At 36.7% G+C, this 25,414-nt stretch overlaps 1 protein-coding gene across 3 annotated transcripts in view; it reads right to left on the reverse strand.

Moving 5' to 3' along the window:
• The window catches only part of myo5aa (myosin VAa), a 98,675-nt gene extending 73,528 nt beyond the window's left edge, over positions 1-25,147 (reverse strand). For all 3 annotated transcript variants that reach the window (XM_084408693.1, XM_084408691.1, XM_084408692.1), the window contains exons 1-4: positions 24,906-25,147; positions 6,249-6,359; positions 667-838; positions 438-582 (exon numbers count right to left, since the gene is read on the reverse strand). In XM_084408693.1, coding sequence (XP_084264819.1) covers positions 438-582; positions 667-838; positions 6,249-6,359; positions 24,906-24,932 — 455 coding nt within the window. In that variant the 5' untranslated portion in view covers positions 24,933-25,147. The remainder of the gene's footprint in view (positions 1-437; positions 583-666; positions 839-6,248; positions 6,360-24,905) is intronic.
• Between the last annotated feature and the right edge of the window lie 267 nt (positions 25,148-25,414).

Genomic DNA, 25,414 nt, shown 5'->3' on the forward strand with positions numbered 1-25,414 from the left:
CAACTGTATTTTTCACATCATTCTTGTTGTGTGTTTGTTGTGTTATTGGCCCTGTTAACACCTGGTATTAAGATGGGTTTTGGTTGATCGGATCACAAACTGACGACTCTAAATACAGGTGTAAACGGAGTCTAAAGCGTTTTGAGCTTGTCCAATTCGAACCACTTCCAGAGGTAGTCGAAAACGCATTAGACCGGATTGCTTTTCTTAATACCAGGTGTAAACAGGGCCATTTAGAAAATAGTGTGCAGCACATATTTACATATTCATCTAAACACTGCTCCCAGTAACATGGGCGGTCATGCATTTCAAAATTGTTATTATCCCTGCCCTGCACAAAGAACAAAACAGAACTTCACCATGAGTATATCAGGGCCTTTATTCAGGTAACTATCAACCAACGACAGTTTAACTAACTTAAACTTGCTCAGCCCCACCTGGCCATCTGTTTGTAAGCCTCTTCTGCCACTGCGAAGATGTGAGGGTCCATGTCGCCCATATTCTGCCCGCTGTACGCATTAATGATGTCGGATCCATAGATGGGAAGCGTCTCATATGGGTTTATAGCAACCAACACAATACCTGGGTCAAACGATAAAAGACAATTGAGCTCAATAATTCTAGGCACATTAAATGTGTGTATGTCTTGTGTATGTGTGTGTTTACCGCAGTAAGTGTAGATGAGTTTGGAATCAGTGAAGCGCACTTTCAGGTTGTGTAACACAGCAGGCTCGTGAAGGTAGCTGAGAGCCGTCAGGTCATTTTCTCCCACCAGGATATCTGGGTTACGCAGATGTGGCAAGTTGTTCGTCTTGGGGTCCAATTTGTACTCCAATTCCTGAACAACACAATTCACAGCACACCAAATTATATGAAGTCGTGTTTTGAAGGGAACCGTCATACATCTTCTGAAGTCAAACAATGGTTTTCTGTGAGGAACAGGGTGAAAAACTGACTCATTCACGTTTCAGGATATTCAAATCTGATTTGTTGCAATTGGTTGCACGCCACAGTAGAATTTGACATCTGACATCACTGAATTCTGAGGCATCAGGATAATACAGGCTAAAATTAATGGATAGATCACCCCAAAATGTTGTCTGTCATGTGTTCACCCTCATGTCCTTCCAAACCTATATGAATTTCTTTCTACTGTGGAGCATCAAAAAAGACATTCTGAAGAATGTTGGTAATAATCATACAGTTTTTGGTTATCATTAACTTCCATTGTATGAAAAAAACTAATATTGAGACTGAGAAAAATAAAGGTTTTGATCGACATGGAGTCAAATTATGACTTTTCATTTTGGGTGAACTATCCCTTCAAGAGCTATCGCTTATGGAAATATTTTTATTAAATGAAGACTCACACAAAGCTATCGTATGACATACTTGTAATAGAGCAAAGTCACATGTTTTTGTCCTTTTTGAAACTGGACAGTTAATATTCACTTGCATTATATGGAAAAGATATGTCTCAACAATCTGCAAAACATATTTTGTGTCCCACTGAAGATTTTTTTTTTTGATTTTGAACAACATCAGGGCTGGAATAGGCAAATGCTAGAGTCGCCACCCATCCGTAGGAGCGACCACACTGAAGGTTGTAGGTGTGTTCAACTTGAAGCTAAATACTGTACCACAAAAGTGTTTCGAAAGCATATTGAACCGTATGCTCTCTAAACACTCTTGTAATACTTTGATGTCATACACTGATCTGTCTGCGCAGAGCCGCTTCAAGTCGAACACACCAACAAACTTCACCTGATTGAGACTGATGGATGAATTTATGACACATGATAAATTAGCATTAATATAAATTAGCATTAATAAAGACAGAGGTAATGTGATGTTTTGAAATGAACATTTTATCTAATCGCATAGTAGTTAGACAATAACGTTGGTTATTTTGAAAAAGCTAGCTATCTAGCTAGAGATAACATCAGTTATTTTACCTTAAAATAGAAATATTTTGTGTAGAATTCACTTTTAAAAAGATCTACATTTCTCAGTTTCATTCATAGTGATAACATGAAAAAAGATTGCTGTCATCTACTAGAAAACAAACACTCTTAAAATTAATTTTGAAAATTAAACCGAATGTTAGAGAAGAGCTCAATGAATACTTGTTTTGTGCATGAATTAGGGATGTCAATTTATACAAATTCCCATGATCAATCATCATTTAAATTAACAATCAATTAATCGTTAGCCCTTATACTGCAATATGCATCTACTGTCACGGTATATTGCCAAAGAGTACTCACAAAGACGAAATAACAAGAGAAGTCTTTAATCCAAATAATACAGAAACACAGGCTGGCAACACATTACCAACATGATGTTCAGACAGGACAAAGAACTCAGGAAACATGGGACTATAAATACTAAACCAAACGAGGACTAATGAACTAATTAACAAGGGACAGGTGAATGAGATGAATCAAAGAAACACATGGGAAAACTGGGTCAACTGAAAATGAGCAAAAAGAAGGTGAACACAAAGACAAAACATAACTCTGACATCTACTGCAGTGGCATATATCCAACAGTCTGTGCAAATGCTGCTCAAAACTCCATGTTCTTCACCAAATGAATGAGAAGGGTTTTTAGTCTAAAGGGCTAGTAGGATTGTAAAATGAGTTGATGTGATTATTAAATAATTAATTTAATTAAATGATCAATAATAATAATAATAATAATAATATGTTATTTTTTATAGCGCCTTTCAAGAACCCAAGGTTGCTTCACAAAATAATACAAATAGTAGACAGACAAAAGAAACAAGCAATCAGCTTATTAGGCTATATCAAGCAAACAAACAGAAAATCAGATGGTGTGACGGTTCAATGAGTGGTTGTGCAGTGAGTGCTTGTGTGTTTGTCCCCGAGTTACAGGCTGATTGCTGGAGGGCGTGGCTTTACACCTGAACTAGATCATGGTACTTTAAAAGACACTGGGTCAAACAGAGAGGTAGATGATGGTATGCCAACCACAAGAAGAAGAAGAAGAAGAAGAAGAAGAAGAAGAAGAAGAAGAAGAAGAAGAAGAAGAAGAAGAAGAAGAAGAAGAAGAAGAAGAAGAAGAAGAAGAAGAAGAAGAAGAAGAAGAAGAAGAAGAAGAAGAAGAAGAAGAAGAAGAAGAAGAAGAAGAAGAAGAGGTAGATGATGGCTCACTGGTGTTGTTGCGGTTCTGGAGGCTTCCGGAGAGCTGACGGGACGTGTGGGCTACAGGAGATCTGATGTGACGTGTGGGCTACAGGAGATCTGATGTGATATACTTTCCCCTGATGACGATACTTTGATTTGGACTTCTCGTTATGTTTGGTTGAACTGATATCACTTGAGCTTGCTACTTACATTTACATGCGGACACGCTGACTAACACTTATACTGATCTCTTGACATTTCATGTTTATTACTTTATTTAAATAAATCGTATTGTTTACGCAGCGATCTTTGAGAAGAAACAAGCAAACACTACCAATAATGAACATAAGTCAAAGATAACAAACATATAAGCCTTTTTAGCAACATATAAATTTCGGCAAAGTATGTAAAATAAAAGAAAGGTGAGAGAGTGGTAGACAGAGAAATAGAATTAAAGGTTATTTGAGCATGGTAAATATATGAGTTTTAAGTTTTGATTTGAAGATCTGGAGGTTGTCGATGGCACGAAGAGCAGTTTATTCCGTAGCTTAGGGCCTACAACATTAAAAGCCCTACCACTCACAGTAGATAGTTTAAACCTGGGGACGACAAGCACATTTCTGTAGCTAGATCTAAGAGTTCGGGCAGGAAGGTATGGTTGCACTAACTCAGCGAGGTATTGAGGTGCGGGACCGTGACAGGCTTTATAAACTAAGACTAATAGTTTAAACTGGATGCGATTGACCACAGGAAGCCAGTGAAGGTGATGAAGGATAGGGGTAATATGTGCAGATTTTTTATTATATGTAAGTGCTCGAGCAGCAGAGTTTTGTACCATTTGAAGGCGATGTATTGCTTTGGTGGGTAGGCCGCTGTATAAGAAGTTACAGTAGTCCAATCTGGAAGTTATGAAAGCATGAATAACAGTTTCAGCATCTCCAAAGTTAAGAGAGGGGCCGTATACGAACAATATTCCGCAATCAAATATAACGACTAATACAGATGCCTGCTATTCAGAATGTGTAACTCCTGTTGTGGACACGCTCTTCCTGGAACAACACGCTAAAACTAAACCCAAAGAATTAACAACGTTTCATTACAATATTGTTCTCTTTATAATGTTTTGTAATATGACAGTCCCAATCATAGTTATTATTAGTCGTGCATTGCTGTTTGAGCTGCGCACGCTGAAGCTGAAGACGATCACCGGCGCGCTTTACTACCGAGTTCATTTTTAACCAAATGCATCCTATTTGAGATGCATCAGATATTTACAGGCCTACACAAAATAAACACAATATTACAACTACATTTGCACAAAACAAAAGGCTAAAGGCGAATGCACACGCAAACTTATAGTCATGAAGGTGTAACTCCTTAACGTAAAATGGTCCCAAACATAACTCCGGCGCGCTCGCTTAATTTTTCCTCGTGTCTGCTTTACGAGTCTTACAGTTGAGCAGCACGCATGTGCATGACCTTGCTTAATCGACGATCGATAAGTTTTAGCGATTAAGTTATGATCGTCGATTAATCATTAGCATCCCTAGCATGAATGCTAGAACTAATTACTCTTGCTATTTGTGTTTAGGCTATAATGTGGCTTAGGTGCTATTTTTGTAGTTTTACAATTATCAGCTTTTTTTTTTTTTTATCATATAATGTAACACCTAATGGTCACATACACTCCAGTATTTATGCAGTTTCTGTGTGAGTGTATGAACAGTGATCAGTGGTGGAATTCATTGGCTGCGATGCAAGGGGCACCAGGTAAAAACTTGCCTAGAGTAGTAAATTGGTCAGGGCCAAACCTGAACAACATGAAGGTAAGTAATAAAATTGACATTTCTTTAACTTCGTACTGTAGTTCTCTGAATCGTCAATTAGAGAAAATTGTAGTAATGAATTGACTAAATGAATCGGTGCAATAAGGTAATAAAGCCATCAATATAATACTCCACATTAATAGAAATTACAAGGACTATTAAAATACTACCACCGCTACTTTAGCTTACCCCCTAACAGAGATCACTTATGTGAGAGTTAAGACTCATGTAGACCCGGAGCCATTGTTTAAACTTTAAAGGAATATTCAGGGTTATTTTGTGTATAAAATGGACCAAAAATGTAACTGACACGGGAAAAGTACAATAAATAAATAAATTGTGGACATGAGAAGCATGCAACACTGTAGAAATTTCAAAACTAAAGAGTGATATTCGGATAACGAAATGGTGTGACCATCATCGGACAATTAAATGCTCATTGGGTCACAGGGTCACAAAAACAGGTTGAGAAGAAAAGATGCAAAGACACATACCTAATAATTATACACATCTAAATATGAGGTCTTCTGTCATCAACAAATAAATCTCCAATAAATTATTACATTCAATCTTAATGGTAATTATTACAATTGATGTGGTTTGGAATTGGTGAAATGTCCTTGAAAATAATTTATGATCAGAATAACTAATAATTATGCATACACTGTAATTCTTTGTTTGTTTGTTTGTTTGTTTTTTGAGCTGTATAGTTACCTACATTTAAGTTTTTTACATGTTTACAAATTTACATTTTCAAAGTGGGGAATTTCTACATTATTACTGACATTTTTCCAGAATTTTTTTCATGTAAACACAGCGCTTTACAGATCATGTAATATCAGGTGTATTCCATGCCCCTTTCTGGTACACACTGAAATAAAACAAAAGTGGTTTTACTTTTTGCATTTGGCAGATTCATTTTTTTTAACATTGTTATTGAGTTAAAAGTTAGTTGAAAGATAACTTTGCTCTGACAGGGTTGATAAGTTATATCATTCTATATCAGTCTCATATTAACAAATGTAATGTTTAAATGTTATCGTTATAATTGATTATGGTTAATTCTGAATGCTTGACTACCTCTACTCTGTTAATGCATTAACTATAAGTGCAATTCCCATTCCCATAACACAAAGGTTGGAGGATCAATCCCTTGGACAAATCCCAAGAAAATTAAAGTACTCCAGTAAATCCAATGTACTGTGAGCAATGTTCATACAAATAATCTGATGAGGCTTATAAACACTCATTACTCAAATATACACACACTGACCTTTCCATCCTCTAGCAGTAGTTGCAGTACTCCGTCTCCTTGTCTGTAGTCCTTGGTGAGCTCTGCTGACCTCCACACCTCCTCTACATCCGGGATCCAGACCCGGGCATACTGTACAGACAAAATTATCAGTTAATATCACTCGCCTACACAATGTTCCTTAAATATTGCTCTTTATTTGGTTGTTTCAACACACATATTTGAAAGCATTGTGATTAATGATTAGAGAAAGTGTGAAAAACAGATTCAAACATTTAATCACATGCAACAGGAACTCAAAAGCAGGCAAAAGAGACCCAGAACCAGCAACATTACATCTTGCAATTATACTATTTTAAAGGGTCCTAATTTTGTTTTAAAGGTCTCCTATAATAAGTTTACATGCATCTAAGGTGCATCTTTATACACTGTACATCACCTCATTTCTCAAAGAGTCTGAAAACGTTAGTTCGAAGATTCAGTCCTCTAAACCCCTCCTTTCCATGAGCCTACTCTGCTCTGATTGGTCTGTTATGATTGGCCTACCGCTTACAGCGCTTGTCGGAAAACAAATACATATTACCATATCTGAATTTCAGCTCCGGAGGCTTCCTCAGCACTTGTACCTACAAGTGTTTGAGGACAGGTCAAAGCAGACATCATTCGTGGGCAGCCAATGGGCTGGCATTAGGCAAACTTGTTACATTGTTAAGTAGGTATGTTACAGAATGTGAGACTGGAACTGCTGACGACTTGTTTCAGCAGTCCAGAATCGATTCTTTCTTTTAGGAGACAATGGGCCCTATTTTAACGATCTAAGCGCATGGTCTAAAGCGCAGGGCGCAAGTGCAGTTAGGGCGTGTCCGAAATACTTTTGCTAGTTTAACGACAGGAAAAATGGTCGGCGCGCGCAACACATGGTCTAAAAGGGTTGTCTATATTCTCTTAATGAGTAATGGGTGTGTTTTGGGCTTTACGTGCAATAAACCAATCAGAGTCTCATCTCCCATTCCTTTTAAAAGCCAGTTGCGCTCGCGCCATGGCGGATTCACTATTTACATGGCGGAATTTGATAGTGGAAAGACCGAACGCGTCTCCAGAGCGCAAACGGATCTGCTCGTGCGCGAGGTTAAAGCCCACCATATATTTACATTTAAAGATAAATCCAAAGCGACTCTTTTATCCAAAGCGACTTACAAATGAGAACAACAGAAGCAATTAAACTAACAGTAGGACAACAATATGCAAGGACAACTTTATGTACACAAAAATAATCTTTTACATTGAAATCCTTTTATTTTTTATATTTGGCATGTTTGTGTGTTTAATAAGCAGAGTGTGTGTGCGTTGTGGACCCGCCTGTAGGCGCACATTACTAACGCGCTCTTTAAATACTTTAGACCAGGTTTCAGTTGGTCAATGGCACAGCCTATTTTTCAGTTGCCTCAAAATAGCAACGCGCCATCAATGCCCCCGAACACACCTCGTTTTCAGACCAGCACGCCCATGGGCGCACAGATGGGTGCAAATGTATGTGCTATTTAAACAACATGGCGCAGGACGTGAAAATGATAACTGCCTCGGGCTAAACCAAGCAAAAAACACTTGCGTCGCGCCTGGCGCTGCATTGCGTCGGCTGTATGATAGGGCCCAATAACTTTATTTGTCGTGCACTTTGACTTTTAAACCTTTCCAGACCTTTTACATTTACAAACAGATATACACTGTCTTGTTTCCAGTTCAAAAAGCTACAAATATCAAGATGCATTTACTAGACAAGTAAAATGACAAGATATTATTATGTCTTGTTTTCTGAGAAAAAAAAATCTAAATTAAGCAAGTTTTTGCTTAAAACAAGCAAAATTATCTGCCAATGTTGGGGTAAGAAAAATTATCTTAATTCAAAGGAAACCAGATTAGTTTTACCCCACTGGCAGACAAGTTTGCTTGTTTTAAGCAAAAACTCACTTCATTTTGATTTCCTCCGAGAAAACAAAACCTAGGCTAATCTTAAGCCATTTTACTTGTCTAGTAAATTTATCTTCATTTAAGAATTGTAAGATATTTGTCCTGGAAACAAGACAAAAATACCAAGTAAGAAAGCTTTTTTTTGCACTGTATTACATGCAGCATGAAAGGTAATATTCGAAAAAACATAAAGGGGCACTTTAATATACATTTTAAATTTTAAAGAACCATGTCATCCCATACAACATTTTTCATGCAGTGCTGAATATTTATTATTTTAAATATAGATAGCCTAAAATTTTAATCAGCTGTCATCCTGCCTGATCTGCCTCATCACTAAATCATAATTGCAACCATAATAATAGAGACAGCATGAATGCAGTCATGACAACAGTAGGCAAACAGCAGTTCATCTGAGAGAACAACCAGAACCAACCAATAATCCTGATTATATATGAATGACTGACCCTATAAACATGAGGAAACAAACAAACAACGAAACTAAAGAAAAGAAAGTAGCTGAAATTAGCACATTTATGACAACTATGCTGCACACTAAGTTCAGGCCTCCAGACCATAGACCAGACTGTGGTCCATTATCCATAATATAAAAAAATAAAAAAAGATACAATATTGATACAAACACTTTAAGAGCTGACACAAAATATAAAGAGAAGTGAGCATGGATGATCTATTTCAAACAATTCTGTCAACTGGCTCCTACATGTTTCTGAGTCAGTGTGTGTTTGTCGTTTCAGAAAGCAGCCTGACCGTGTCAGCAGTGGTAACGTCAGAGTTAGTCACGCGGGCCAGATGGGATATAGTCCAGGTTTCCACACCATCAGTATAACTCAATCGTGTATGAGGCTGGCTCACACAGACACACTGGCTTACACCTCAGAAAACTGCTCATGCATTTTTAACAACATGGAGTGATATTAACTTCAAAAGTACCAATACTAGTGAAATTTCACAATACTAGCCTACAGAAAAAAAGTATAACATTATCTTTTAAATAAATTGTTAACAAATTAAAAAATAAAATAAAATAGAAGTATTTCTCAATTAAGCATTATGCTTCTATTCTGCTTCCAGTTTTTTATGTAATTCAAATAAATTAAAGGGATAGTTCACTCAAAAATGAAAATTCTGTCATTAATTTCTCATCCTCACATTGTTCCAAACCCATAAGACTTTAATTCATCTTCGGAACATAAATGAAGATCTTTTTGATGAAATCTTTCTGTCCCCCAATTGACAGCTACGCAACTACGTCACTTTGACGCTTCAAAAAGTTCATAAAGAGATCGTAAAACTAATCCATATGAATTGAGAGGTTTAGTCCAAATTTTCTGAAGAGACTCGATCGCTTTATATGATAAACAGATTTAATTTAGGCTTTTATTCACATTTAAACATTGATCAGCAAACATAAACAGAAGCTCAACCAAACCTGTTTGATGCGAGAGAACAAACCTCTTGTGGAAGCTCAAACGTGCTGTGCAACATATGAGAATGAACTTCATTGGTTCAAACGTACTGCGTAACACACGAGAATGAACCTCATTAGTTCTTACATGCTTGAGCTTATTGAAGAATGTTTAGCCTAGATGTGAATAAAAGCCTAAATATGTGTGCATCGAGGGTTGCATACATGATAATTAATGGTCGACTCATGTGGATTTTTTGATGGCTGGTGCCAATATCTTACAGAGCAAAGTATTTAAACTTCATATTTAATACGATTAATTTAATGAAAATTAAAATGGCATCACTATGGCCAACTGGATATAGCACAGCACAGCATAGTTTGAAATCAAGAGTTTAAAGTTTGTCAATTGAGTGTGTCCAGTGTCATTTGAACTCTCCTCTCCGCATTCAATCCGCAAAAACTTACAGACAGAATACAAGCATTCATGCAGTCTACAAATGCACACTTCACAAGATTTCACAGATGGATTCAACTTAGTCTGCAAGGTTCGTGAAATCAAATGTTTATTACATATTCAAAGATTTGAATATAAATGTGTATTTGCTAAATGCTGACAGTAGATGAGAAAGTGTTATATTGTTTGCCTTTCTATTACTAATAATATAAAAGCAGACACTATAATAATAATAACGTATTAGACAAAGTTGCTAAACAGAGAAGATGGAGAATGGGGCGCTGTGTGCTCAGTTGCTGGCGTTCTCAGCGATGTCAAAATAAAAGTCCTACTTCCAACACAATTTTACGTAACATACGGTTCAGAAACAATACGCAAGATGCAGGGACTTATGCGTTTGTTTAACCTGAGTCTCTGGAGAAGACCATCCCAGAACTGAGCTCCTAGCAACAGAGAGACAGGAACAAGAGGAGAGAGGGTAAAAATAGCATCTCAACACGATCACACACACACACACACACGCACGGTCACTACACCCAACACAACTTGCTCCTCTCTTCCACTTGGTCACATTCACACTCAATGACGATTACCCATAATGCCAGCAAATTGAGGATTACAAGACAATGTGAAAATCAGTATGTGTGGTTGCAACACATCTGAAAAAAACATGATAATCCTCATGTGACACAACCACATGATTCAGCAGACAGAGACAGACATACGCGCACACACACACACCTGACCCAGCAACTAATGAAAGGGCATCTGTAATGTGACATAATACATGAACTTGTGGCATGTTCAGCACACACACACACTCATATGAAATTATGCATCTAGAAGGTTTTAATGTAGAAATATTCAATGCTCATAGGCCTCATACACACTGCTAGGTTTTGGGATTGAAAACTGCATTTAAATGCAGTGAAAAGTTATCATTTTGTGTTTATACAGACCAGTCGCTCACAAAAAAAATTTCAGATATAGAGTAGTTATAACTACAGTAATGTCTTGACATCTCATGTCTTTAAAGGGGTCACATGATGGTTCTAAAAAGAACATTATTTTGTGTGTTTGGTTTAATGCAATGTGTTTACACGGTTTTAGGTTTAAAAAAAGTCATTATTTCACACATACTGTGCATTATTGTTGCTCCTCTTTACAAAGCTCATCTCATCGTTCCAGTGCATTGTGTTTGGCCCAAAAACCTTAAACGTGTGACGGAAGTGTCACGCCCGTTACCATACTTGGAACATCAGCACCCAAAGCACTAATGACAGGTGATGATGTTGTTCGTTACTACCTTATCAATTCGAGCCCGAATCTGAACCGGAAAATGCAGATGACCAAGCTCATCGATCAACTTTGCCAGCGCGACTGGACCAGATCGTATTAGATTGGTAAGGTTTTATTTCATTGGGGATGTGTCCGTTCAAGTGTACGGAGATGCAAAAGAGGAATCAATTCAGTGTATGCACGCTATCTGAAACACGCCTCTCAGTGTGCGTGCCCTTCGGGTGTGTGTGGCTGTGCGCACAGATAACAAGCACACAAGTACCAATTTGTTGGTAAAACTTAGGGTCATGCATGTAGACAAGTGGTCATGTGCAAAGACTGCAAGTGTGGGTATTTGGATAGGCCCAAAGGTTGCTTCTCAATCCTCAAATTGATGCTTCCTCGTTTCCTCACTTCTACGACCCTCAGCCTGTGACCCGGGAACCAATAGAACTCAGCCGACCCGGAAACCAATAGAACTGCCATCTTTAAGGACATCTCAGTTCTCTAATGGCACCGCGAGGAGGCGAGGAACGAGGAGTGAGAAAGCTTCCAGAGGAGTCATGAGCGAGGATACACCTCCCTCGCATCCTAAGGGGGAATAGCTAAGATGCTAAGGAAAGTAGAGCCCTATGATTTCAGCGATGCGGAAAACACGGACGGCTCGCAGAATCCAGTCATAAAAAAATAAATAAATAAATAAAAATCAAGAAATTACTGTAGAGCGTGAAATTTCACAGAATTTGTCCAATTTTTTATGAATAAATAAAAAGCAGGTCAGTACACTTAAATCAAATCGCGATATAGACTAGTGTATGTGAATATTAAACTGCAAAAGACTATTTAAATATGAATCCTGCATGTTCTGCATGTCTCTGTGTGAATGAATGGCGCAGATGAGCGGTTTAATTTACCACACACACACACACACACACACACACACACACACACTCTGAAGCACGCGTGGCGCTCGCAGTGTTTCCAGCCTCTGCCACCTCACTATATGAGGAAATGAATGCATGAACTTCATCTCCAGAGCCGCTCAGAGAGTCACTTTGTGAGCATTTTACCGTTTCATTTGAGAAAAACTATCGTCATATACTGTATCATAAACACAAAGAAACTCAAAGGTGTTCACGGCAACCCATCAAAATAAAAGTTTGGTTTAACTTGAAATTGTGACAGAAATATATTACTGTTCTACAGTAGAATCTAGCTATGTCTCAATGTAATAATAATACTAACAATAATAATAATAATAATAATAATAATAATAATACATAATACTAGTTTATTTAGTTTCAAACTATTAAAAGATAAATTAATTTAATGTTTTATGCCTTCATTTGATTGGAAAAATGTAAATACACAACATAGAACTAAAAAAAAAAAAACTTTTCTTAGAAATTAAATTGTATTTTTAAATTCATAAATTGTTGTTTTATTAATTCAATTAACTAGACATGCTTTCTGATTATTAAAATTTAATTAAATCATTAAAATGGAATATAGAAAACTTTAAATAGAAAACACATAAATAGTTTGGTAAAAATAAAACATAGGGTCATAGGGCCTTAAACATGTAATTTTTGTTAAACTTTTAATAAATTGTTGTTAAATTGTATGTTTTGTGATTTCATTAATTAGACATTAATTAAGACTTTTTGATTATTAAAATTTAATTTAATTTATTAAAATGGAGTCCAAAAAAACTGAAAAAAAAAAGAATTTAGGGGGGGAAAAAACGGATTTCATAGGGCTCTAGGAAAGGAAGCGAGGAAAGGAACCAAGGATGCACAAATAGGAAATGAGAAGCACTCAAAAATTGGGCTGCACAGGGACAGTGTGCGCGGACGTCTTTGGGACCCTCCTAATGACGTATATTATGTCACAAGTACAGTGTGTGGACCGTCGCAGAACACGGTTTTCCTAAGTATACTTTTGGCTTAAGGTATACGTCGATTTTGACGCGAAAGCTTAGTGTAGGTGTGTACTGCTGAACGCATAGCCTTTAAAAGTATATATGAAGCGCATCGAGTCCAACAGCATGCAAAGGTTAACCCGGGGGAAACCCCAGCATGAAGACTTAACCAGGGTTTAGATGAGACTAATCCCAAACAGGTGAACTACACCTCTAACTAACAGTCATTAACTTAATCTTCACCTGATGTGACATTCCAATCCCATTCAACTGGAGTGTTTCATTGAAACCCACACTGATCTCACAGAGCCACGTGAAAACTCATTTCAGGAACACGTCATTCACTCTGACAACATTACCTAAGTATTATGTTCATGAAGTGAAGATTATGAGGTGATTCAGACATAGGCTACTCATTCTTTCACTGCATGTTTAAGTGCTATCATGAATGCAGTCTTGCACACATGACTATCAATGATCTGTATTAAAACAATAGTTTACCAAAAAATTAAAATGCTTTCATTGTTACCAACCCTCATGTCGTTCCAAACTCGTATGAGATATTCTGAAGTAATGCCAACTATAATGAATGGAGACTGAAGCTTTCAAAAAGAATTCAAAGACGTTGTTGACAGTACTAATATGTCAATATGACCTGAGGTCATATGATAACTTTGTGTGAAGAATGTATGCAAGTCTAGTGATTATTAACTGATAATTTTGACCCCAGACCTACAGTAGTTCTCCTTAGTTCATGAGAGAAGTAGCAATGTCTAATTGGAAACCAATCCTTCTTTTGAGTCTCCAAAAAATCAGTTGATTGGTTAAAAAATGATCTGAACAATTTGCTCAAGAATTGCAGTAATTCACTGGCTTGATGATATTGGCGCAGTGGTTAAACGCTCAGTAGGTTATCAGTTAATAACATATCGATCTGTTCTTTGCAAAGCGCTATTTTATGAAAACTGGAATATAATATAAAAGGGTGAGTAAATACAGAATTTTACATTTTTGATGCACTATTAATAACTTCTTTAGTTGTCTTAAGGGTTACATAGTAATACAAGCAAATAGTTACATAATAACAAAAACAATGGAAATTAAACTTGAAGTTCAACTGACAAAACATTTTTACTGATATATCACCCAACCTAAGTTGCCTCACACAATAGATAAACTAGTGTTGTCTTCGACACGTATCGGCACTGAAATATCTGAAATTGTTCCAATATTAATTTTCCGCAGAAGTGATACACCATATCGAAGCTTGTTTCCACCGCAGAATATAACAAAATAAAAGGTAATTGTGACTTTTTTTATCTCAAAATTCAGTTATCTCAAAACGGACTTTTTTCTCCGAATTGTGAGATATACACTGACACTCACAACTGCGAGTTATAAAGTCGAATTCTAAGAAAAAATGTCAGCTCACAATTCTGACTTTATAACTCGCAATTACAAGTTTATATCTCACAATTCTGACTTCATAACTCGCAAATGTTAGTTTATATCTCACAATTCTGAGGGAAAAAAGGTGATATAAACTCGTCATTGCGAGAAAAAATTCAGAATTGCGAGATAAAAAGCCGAATTACCTTTTTTATTTTTTATTCAGTAGCGGAAACCAGCTTCCATAGATACCAGGGGTCTCATTTATAAAACTGTGCGTAGGAACCTTACTAAAAGTGTACGTGCGCCCGAAAGCCAAAAATGGCGTACGCAAATTAATATTCGGATTTATAAAACCGTTCGTACGCCAGAACCTGCGCAGAATTCACTTTATAAATCCCAGTCAGCGGAAGATTGTGCGCACATGCGTCTCCTCCCCGAAATAACCATATATGGAGCTTACAACGCCTAGTTTTACTATGCAGATCCTCATCTGCATATCATTTGCATATGATTATTCATCCACGTGATAACGTTTAATGGTACAAGACACATTACATTAATAAAAATCAAGTAGTTGCCTATCCTTGCCTTGTTTTTGAATACATAAATCAAATAGTGTAAAATACATTTCAGAGAAAGTTTTTCTCAATCTTTTCCACTGGCCGAATTGTATTTTTAATTGATACTTTTAATGGAAACAGATAGTCCTTGGGCATTATTTGCACGAAACTATTTTCTCAGACAATCTGGTATTATCATGATAAGCAATTATCTCTGTGGTTAAAACATTAAAACAGCATGCCAGAGGAAAAGTGTTCAAAAACATCGCATCCACAACAAATATTTCTATTGACTGAATTTGAATATAAAAATGTTGTAACTTCTCAGTAATGATTTCATGTTTAAGTGCTTAGCTCCATTAGTTTAAATCATTATTTTATTTATTTAAACTGTTATTTGCGTCAGTTTCACTAAACGGCCCAACGCGCTCGCTGGCGCGGACATTTAAGAAGGGATGGATATTTGCTTCAAGTGGCAGGCTTGGTGAGTGAAATTATATTTGTATTATCTTTCTGTATATGTTAAATTTTCTTTAGATTTTCTGTCTAAAAGTGACCAAAAAGACACTTAACTCCAGCTCACCATCGGTGTCGCCAATTCCCTTTGTCTCCAGAATGTGCGTACGCACGGCTCAAAGTTTGCTTAAAGGTGCGCACATTCTCCCGTCAAGTTTGTTTTTTATAGATCACAACCTTTGCGTGGGAACTGGCGTACGTACGTTTCCAGCCCCGTTTTGTGCGTACGCACGCTTTATAAATGAGACCCCAGGTCTATTTCTTGCTCTCTCTTCTGTCCGACAATGAGCTGGCACACACCCAGCTCCTCTAACTCACCCGCGTCATTCACTCTCGTTGAATAGTGTTGGTGTTATAGGGCCTGAATTTCAGCGCGGGATTACATTATTTTACTTATTCCCGCAGGTTTCGCACTCACATCCAAAGCGCGCACACATAAAGCCACCTCTCAAACCGCTTGCAAGTACCAAATTTAGTTATTTTCCGCGGCTTATTGCGCTTAAACGGTCAAATACACACAAAATAATGTAAACATGCCCGTCTTGGCAAGTATTCACATAAACACATTCGGTTAGGTCTAAAGTGAACATTTGGGAAAGAAAACGTATGTGTAACAGTATATTGGATCTGTAGATTAGCTCTTAAAGTGACAGCAGCCTAATAAACCTGCTGCAGTCTGTGTCATTAATGCTAATAAAAACAAAAGAAAAAGAGAAATCACTCACTGCTCTTGACTAAATAACTTTGTAACTTTACTTTTTTTATTATTATTCTGTTTTTAACAATGAAGTCTATCAAGTGTTGTTTTACATTTGATTAATTGGCTCAATGTAGTATTTCTGTACCTGAATGCTACTGTTAAACCTACCTGACAAATTTAAAGCACTGTTTATTTCATTTGTATATTTATTCTACTGTATTTATTTAGTGCTGTTGTTTGTAATTTGTTTCTTGGTTCATATTTTATTACTGACTGTTTACTTGTCTTTTCATTTTTTTTGTAAATTCAATCCAAAGTTTGAAATCAAGCTTCCTTGTCCTTTGTCTAAGCTATTGCAACAAAATTACCCCATTGTAAAAACACATGCATTGAGGGTAAGTTTACATGGCAACGATGTGCTAAAAATTATTTTTCTTTGTACAGATGACAACATTATCAAAACCATTTTTTGTCCGATTTTCATTCTAAGGATGTTAATCTTGATAACACTGTATTATTACTTTGTCTTCTGGGTAAATTTCATCTTCACAAAGCCAGAAATTTTCCAATTTTATAATGTTCTCCTCTGATATAAAGTCCAATTTTACTTCCTTTAAGAAAATTTTAAAACCTTTGAACACAAAGGCATCCTTGAGTCTGTTGTAAGGAACCTTTAATTATTCATGATGACAAAATGTTATATTGTGTTGATTTCCGTAATTTTTATAACCACTTGTGATGATGTCTGTATGCCACCCTTATTTCTTACTGTTAATATCTGTATCATTTGCAAAAACAAAAAAAAGCCTATAGACTAAACACGTAATAGCCTACACATGTCCATGATGTCACCGTTTCCACAGATTCGTGTTTTTGTAGTTCACACGAAGATGATAAGGCTATCATTTTCAAAAACTTTCATTTTAAAACCCGTTTTCAAAAGTTTTCATTTTCAAGTCACCTAAACGCTGTTGTAGTGTAAATAAACGTCCAAAACGCATAAAAAAAGCAGTTTTTCGTTGAAAACGGTGTCGTGTAAACGGCCCCTGAGTGAGCAAACATTTAGGTGAGATAATTGTAATGGTAATTGATTAATGTTTATATGTGAATATAAACCTAAATTTGAAAAAAATCTGTTCATCGTTTAAAGCGATCATGTCTCTTCAGAAGACTTGGATCGATTCATATGGATTACTGTTACGATGCGTCATGAAAATATTGATTGCCTAGAATTTCAATGGATGGACAACAAAATTATGAGATAATATTAAAAATATACATATGGCAGTTTTTCCCCAGTATCGAAAATCAATATTTTTCAAGGTAATGTATCGAATGCATCGTGACAACACTAAGATAAACTCCAATTCTTCAAGCATGTGCAAATGACTTAAAAATAGCTAAATCGTGATGATTAAAATACAAAACCAAATATGACCTTTTTAAAAGAGGAATGTTATTATGTGTGTGTGTTTTAGAGAGAGAAAGAGAGATGGGGGATGGGGAAGGTACTTTACAAAGCATTTGTAAATCGTTTCACGGCCAAACGGAGATTATAGAATTAACCCTCAGCTTTCACTTCAGAAGTCACAACTTGTTTTCCTCTGTACACTTACACTTGCCTCACTCCACTCATCCGCTCGAAGATAAACAGAGATCCATTTTTATCAAACACACTGATCACATTCGAAATCTCAAAGCGACAAAGAGGTCAGATTCAATCAAAGTGAGTCGATTCCTCCGTAAATCTTGATGTTGAACGTCCAAAAGCCCAGTATCACTGGTCTCCGGTACAGCCCTCTGGCAATTCATAAACTCATAAAACAGAGACACACTATAATCCACCCCTCATTCTGGACAGACCACATGGCTTTCTGTGTGAGAGCTTGAAGATTACAGAATCAATTACATGAAATTCCTCATCTGTATGACATTCACATCTCAGCTGACTGCAAACTGTGAGAGAGAAATTTGTATAAAGGGAAAAGTTCACCCATGTGACACCTCAGACAAATGTCCAAGCTGTTCTATTCCATGCAATAAAATGAATGTGATTTACATTTACAAGCTGCATAATATATCCTGTAGCCAACACAATATAATTATTATATAATAACAACTCAATTTAAGTTACTTCTTGAGAATACAAGCATGAATAAGATCTGTTCTTTACGAAAAGGTGTTGTATACTTGGAATATAGTATGGACTACATTTAAGATACTCTTATGATGTTTTTGTGTCCTTTTTGAAACTTGACAGCCCCAGTCCTTTCACTTTCATTGTGCGTAAAAGAGCAGTTTAGACATTCTGCTAAACATCTTCGGGTGAGTTATCCCTTTAAATGTTACATGATGCTCTGTGCTTTGACCTCACAGTCTAAAGGAGAAAACAAGGAAAAATAGAGAGGGAGAATAGAACAGACCATCACATGACAGACGCTCATGTGAAAATCTGCTGCCTGCTGTTTCCCAGAGTCTCCCTTCACCAGCAAACCCTTCACCCACCGCACTGTTACTATTGACCAGCTCTCACATATGCTTGCCAAAAATGCCTGAAATCCCACAAAATCTGTTTGTTGGACAAAAATAACTACATTGCACTTGTTTACAGTTACTCCAAGCATTCCTAAGCCAGGTTATCCAGGATTCTCTGGGGCACAGAACAGTGTTAACACCCATACTGATGAATAAACACAGCCGAGACAGGATCTCATCCAAACGTAATGACGCAAGATTAAATTCAGTCAAATTAAATGGAGATGCGATGTACACACGGACAATAAAATCCCATGATATGAGATCACGGCCCATTTCCTTCAGGCCACTGAGCAGAGCGTCTTCCTTATAAGCATAATTGTTGCATGATTCAATCCTTATCAGTTCCCACTGATTCATGCTTATGGATACTGCATAACCACTACAGAAAATGATTCCTATGAAAAAAATAAGCTTTGTAAATTGAATTAGCCTAGTTCATCTCATATCGCCCCTGAAAGCATAAATATTAAAATGGGATAGGTTTGGAGGTATTATTGGATATATTTATCTTTTTCTGTATCTATAATTGTGTAAGTAATGTAGTAAGTACTTACGGATTTTTTCGTTTTATTTTATTTTTTCAATAAAAAAGCCGTTCTTTAATGTCATTACCATCGTTTTGAGGCTCTCTTTTTTTGTAAAAGTATCGGTTCAGGCACCGGTACCGTTTTAAAAGTATCGATTTGGCACCGGTATCGAAAAAAAAAGAAAAACGATACCCAACCCATTTGAGCTTAAACCTTGCAGATTTTTTTTTTTATGCTCAAACAGCAACATTACACACTAACTAAAGTTGAAAAAGTGAAAAAGCATAATAGGACCCCTTTAAATTCAATGCATTTTTACATTTTACTATTATTATTATTATTAGTAGTATTATTATTATTAGTAGTATCTAGTTAATTAATCTAATCAAATCTGTATCCATAATAGTTTCATACAAAGTATTTACTGAACTGAACCCAAACTGAATCAGTTCGACCCAGAATTGATGTTTACTAAAAATAATTAAATCTTTTATGTGAGTCATACATAATGACTCACATAATGCAACAACAAGAAAATGGTCAGAAAATTTTACATTCATAGGCATATTCCAATAAATGTTTGAAATTTGTTTTAAAAAATAAAAAAAAGGGGGAAAGACCACCAGGGATTTTCAAACCAATTCATATAGTTTCTCCAAAAACCCTGATTACCAACTAAGAAGGAAGTAGCACAGTGAAATTAAATGTGTCAAAAACAAGCAAAAGGATATTAATTCCAGTACTTACTTTAACAAACATAAAATCCAACTCCTGGTTCATGTTTAAGCATAAACTGCTCTATTTCATACTGAACAATAAAAGAATGAAGCCTGCCCTATTTCTGCCAAAGCTGGAAGCAGGTTATGGATCGCTCAATGCATCTGATTGGATCCCTGATCCCAGGCGGATAGGCTCTATATATTGAGGGACTCTGAGAGAGACGGTCTTCCGAGTGGCTGATACTCTAGTCAGCAGAGAGAATTGTTTGTCTGTATCCAACACTCTAGTGTCACATGAGCAAGAACAGAAGCTTTTAAAAAGAAAAAAGAAAAAATGTATCATTCTGCAAAGCACGTACAACAACTGCTGCTTGCAGGAGGGACGGTCAGTGGATAGAATCAACAAGAAAGATACGTTTAAAACTTGTAAGTGAACATGTCAACAGATGCCACATGCAGATAGTACAGGGATCTTGTTTAACGCTCATTCCATTTACCCCTATACAGAGCTCATTTACCTCCTAGTAATGCAACGCACATGTCAAGGGTTTGCCATTTAAAAAAAAAAAGAAAGAACGCAGTCATTCACATAGGCCTATCTGTTTATCACATGAAGGCCCAATAACATTGTTACAACATAGAATGTCCAAGATAATAAAAAGATAAGCATCCATGTTGGTTTAGAAAATTTTAAAGGTCCAGATATTCTGGAAAGTTTGTTTTGGCAGGCTGTTTCAAACTTCACAAACGAACTCCAAACAAACTTCGTTTTGGCCTGATTTTGTTGTAAATGATGTCAGTTCATTCTTCGATTTCAATTGAAATATATCAGGGCCTTTACACCATTTAAAACAATAATGTATTAACATCCTACTCAGTATCTACATGTTATCATTAATTATTAATTCATAAATATCATATAGTTTTTGGAAGGTTGTACCATATAACATTAGTTTTACAACCTGAACTAACCTTGCCTTGTTATTAAAAAAAAAGGTCAAAATATCTAGTTTAAGGTCTTAATGAACTAAACACACAGCATGGTCTTCAGGAGTCCTCTCTGTAATGTAATTGCTTGTTTCTGCATGTTGGCAACAAAAGTTTTACAAATATTTGTAATATTTTAAGAAATAAAAAAAGTTTAGGCCAAACTACTTAAGATTTTCTGTAATAATTTCCTCAACCTCATGTAGTTCCAAACCTGCGCGACTTACTTTCTTCTAAAAGAAGATATTTTGAAGAACGCTGGGGTGCAAACAACACTTTTTCAAATGATCCTTTATGTTTCACAAAAAAAATATTTAGAATGACATGATAATAATGTCTTTAAATAATAATGTATTGCATGTATTTGTAATAGCCTGGCTAACGTCAGACCTCTTCTCATTGAGACGTGGTCTGGGAACCACATGTTCATTTTCTCGTATTTGAGGTGTGGTTTACGAATGCCCAGAGCCGTTTATTGGGCGCTATGAATGTCTATCAAATGCGCCTGTACGTAGCTCATAGCCAGTCGTTTCAATTATACCAGATGACGTATGTAGAGCGACAGAAATTCGACGAGGAAGAAGACGAAATAAACTTGCGTTCTAAACTACTTAGAACACTATCTAAGGCTGCATCGAAAGGTAACTTCGCGTCTGATGCCATGTTGGATCCATAGATATAAACAAACTGCTTCGGTGTGTCGCATAGACGTCGTCATCATCTTGCTGCTCCCTCCCCGTTCTGTGATTGGTTCCCTTTTTGAGGGGAAAATCTGGTCCATGGTGTCCAGGCTGCCTAGCAGCGTGAATAAAATCGTGCTGCGCGCAAGGCAGCATGGGGAAACCCAGGCTATATTTGTAATGGATTTTTGAATAAATTAGGCTAACAGATCTCTGGATGTTCAAACGTTTACAAGCACACATCTACCTAACCCCCACATTAACACATCAAGGATGTCTGTTGACTGTTCAGAGTCATAATGAGGTAATAAGGACAAAGCAGGAGTGATGCCATTAAATTAAAAGTTTGCAAGTCTGTCAAACCTTGCACTGTTCATGGCTTTGTGTAGCACCTGCCACTCTGCAGATCCTATTGAAAAATCCCACCATTAGAAACATATAGCTGAGGTTTATTTTTAAAAAGATCCTTGATCATTTCAACCTGATCTTATTATTTCAGTGTCCAATGTGTACAAACTATATTGGATCTGACAGCAAACCTGCTTGACTAACAACAACTATAATTGACATAACAACTCAACCTCACAGAAATAAATTAAATAATAAAAAGGAAAATACAACCTCATTATATAAATAGCTTTCTCTTTACACAAAGTTCGAGAAGGTCTGTTAATATACAGTCTCGGGTTCATGTCAAGAGTGCAATTTCACTCTCTGTTATAAGGTTCTGGTGATTTTGCAAAAAGTAAGATCTGCAAGCAGCCTGAGGCAGAATTCCATACTAGCAAAAAGAACTGGCCATTCCCTGCATCAATGCGAGTTTTATCCAGAGAACATGAGCGCACACAAATACCTCTGTGTTCTCAGTGTTGCTTACAAACCCAGGGAAATTGTGAATATGACTTCCTGGATTCATTGACCTTTGAGAGAGGATAGGAAAACCTCATGCTGACTGCAAGACTGCCAAATAAAATATTCAGACATGACATCATTGCAGTTAAGATCATTATAACAATGCTTTAATTGTCTACTGATTGTCATAACAGAGACACTACAAGATTACACTGCATTAAAGGAATAGGCTAGTTCATCCAAAAATGAAAATTATGTCAATTTACTCGTCCTCATGTTGTTCCAAACTTATACCGTGGCTTGCTTTCTTCTGCAGAACACGTACGAAGATATTTTGAAGAATGGTTCAGGTGTTTTTGTCCATATAATCAAAGTCAAGTCAGAAACTTTTAAACTAAAAAAAAAAAGAAAATCAATCAATACAACTCGATTGATATATTCCAATGCCATGATGTTTGGGCATGTGATGTGTGAGAACCAATGCGGTTTGATGTTAGTTGAGGTTTGTGTTGAATGTCTTGATCTGATTTGCGGGTGAATAAAGGCTTAAGGTTTTCGAGCTGTTCATCATACAAAGTGATTGTAGCACTTCAGAAGATTCATTTCATGAAAAATGTTGACCCCTTTGACTCTCATAATATGGACAAAATCAGCTGAAACATTCTTCAAACTATGATCTTCTTTGTGTTCTGCAGACGAAAAAAAAAAGTCATATAGCTTTAGAACAACATGAGGGCGAGAGTATGACCAAATTCACTTTTTTCCATTCAGTACTTAAATAGGCTGTAGTCAATTCAAATGTTGAATGCTTTTTAGTGAAAAAATATGATGTTATGGCAAAAAACATGGTTGAATCAAACTAAGTGGTTGACCAAAATGGGTTTTTTCAATAGCTTTATATGAATATCTGGAGCAGGGTGGCCAATGTCTTTTATAATTGCAAAACATACCTTTAACAAATGTAGGATTTAATTATAAATGAGATGCACAACTTGCCAGGACATAAACAAGCAATACTGTATAAGTAGACCACTAAACACAATCGCGCTACCCATTTAAAAATGCACAAGTCTACTAAAAATAACCCTTGTCAAGCTACAAACGCTTGTTGTAGGCTACATATAAGACTTGAATCTAAATAAAATGTGCTGTGCTCTAGCAGCTTTCAAAAGGATCCATCAGTGCATTTACAATAAGACAGCTGCATCATGGGGGATGGGTGGGCCTCCCCCTTCTCTCCCTCTCTTCTCAGTAAGGAAAAAAAAGCCATTCGTCATCTGAGACATCATCATGACTACATATGATGATGTCATGTTTCGACTTCTACGCAACAATATTCCAATGGATTTTTTTTCTCAAGGAGACACGCCTTGATCTGTGCGGACCGGCCTACAGGCCGCAGTAGGGGATTGCAAACAACTACAATGGAAGACGCGTGGATGCAGCTGTTATGTTCGATATGCTTGCATCAGCACCAGAAATGGTTGCATCATCCCATGCAGGCAATGATGCTCGCATCAGCACCGCCTGCATCCCACTGGCTCTCTGCGGTCAGCCATCCACTACAACTGTGACCCATATCAATACATAACAGGCCTTTGAAAACCCCAGCTTGCCTGCCAAATACTCCCAATCTTTGCTGTCCAAGGATGCTGAAGGTGTTTGTCCATCAACAGTCCACCTAATAGGCCTACAGTTCACAACATCTTTCTAAATAAAATTACTAGCAATGCAGGGGAGTCATGCACATTTAACTGTATTCATATTAAATGCTTTGTTTAATGCGATCCCAAATAATTAAGGTTGTTAATTTAAAGGACAAATCGAATAGCAATCTCTGCAGACAATGGAAAAAAACTCTAAAACTCAAGATATGACAGCAATATTTCACACATCTTCGTATTACTATTAAAAAATAGGTTGTTCATCGGACATAAGGCATGATGATGAATTACTTCATTCAAATGATCAGAGGACAAAAATGACAACATATGCCCTAAGCATTACGCGTGAGCAACGAGCATCAACAATAACACCACTTTCAGACATATGCAGGAATTGGCATCGCGTTGACACATTTTCATTGCATTTACAGTCTTTTTTGGCATCAGCATTTGATGTCAACACGATCGCATGATGAGTGTGTGAGTTTACCTTTGTATATAATTCAGACGCAGCCATGATGATGATCGCACAATGTTCCTGCAATCACAGTCAGCTGAACATCCGATCAACGGCGAACATTCAAATCTCTTTTCTAGATCTCACTCAGTGAAAAGCCTTTAGAAGAATGTCATGGAGACAGAGGAATCGGCTCATTCCTCATGAATCCGCCCGTGTTTTTGGCGTGTTCGTTCTTGGTGCGATCTATGCAGGGAATGAGTCAATGAAAACGCGGTTGCCATGACCGAGAGAACTAATGACGCAAGAGTGCGCTCTGGTGGACAACACTGGACCATCACAAACTGGCATCCCACCAGTTTTCTATTATTATTTTTTTTTTTTTATGAGGACACATAATGAAAACAATTAATAATCATACGAATCGCAGTAAATGTAGATAGTACATATTATAGTTATTTAAAAAATAAAAAATAAAAAATATTAAAATTACATGTAACAAAAAAAAGTATATATTCATACACGGGTTTCTTGTATACAAA

The sequence above is a fragment of the Rutilus rutilus genome, assembly GCF_951802725.1.
Source record: "Rutilus rutilus genome assembly, chromosome: 5".
Classification (NCBI taxonomy): Eukaryota; Metazoa; Chordata; class Actinopteri; order Cypriniformes; family Leuciscidae; genus Rutilus; species Rutilus rutilus.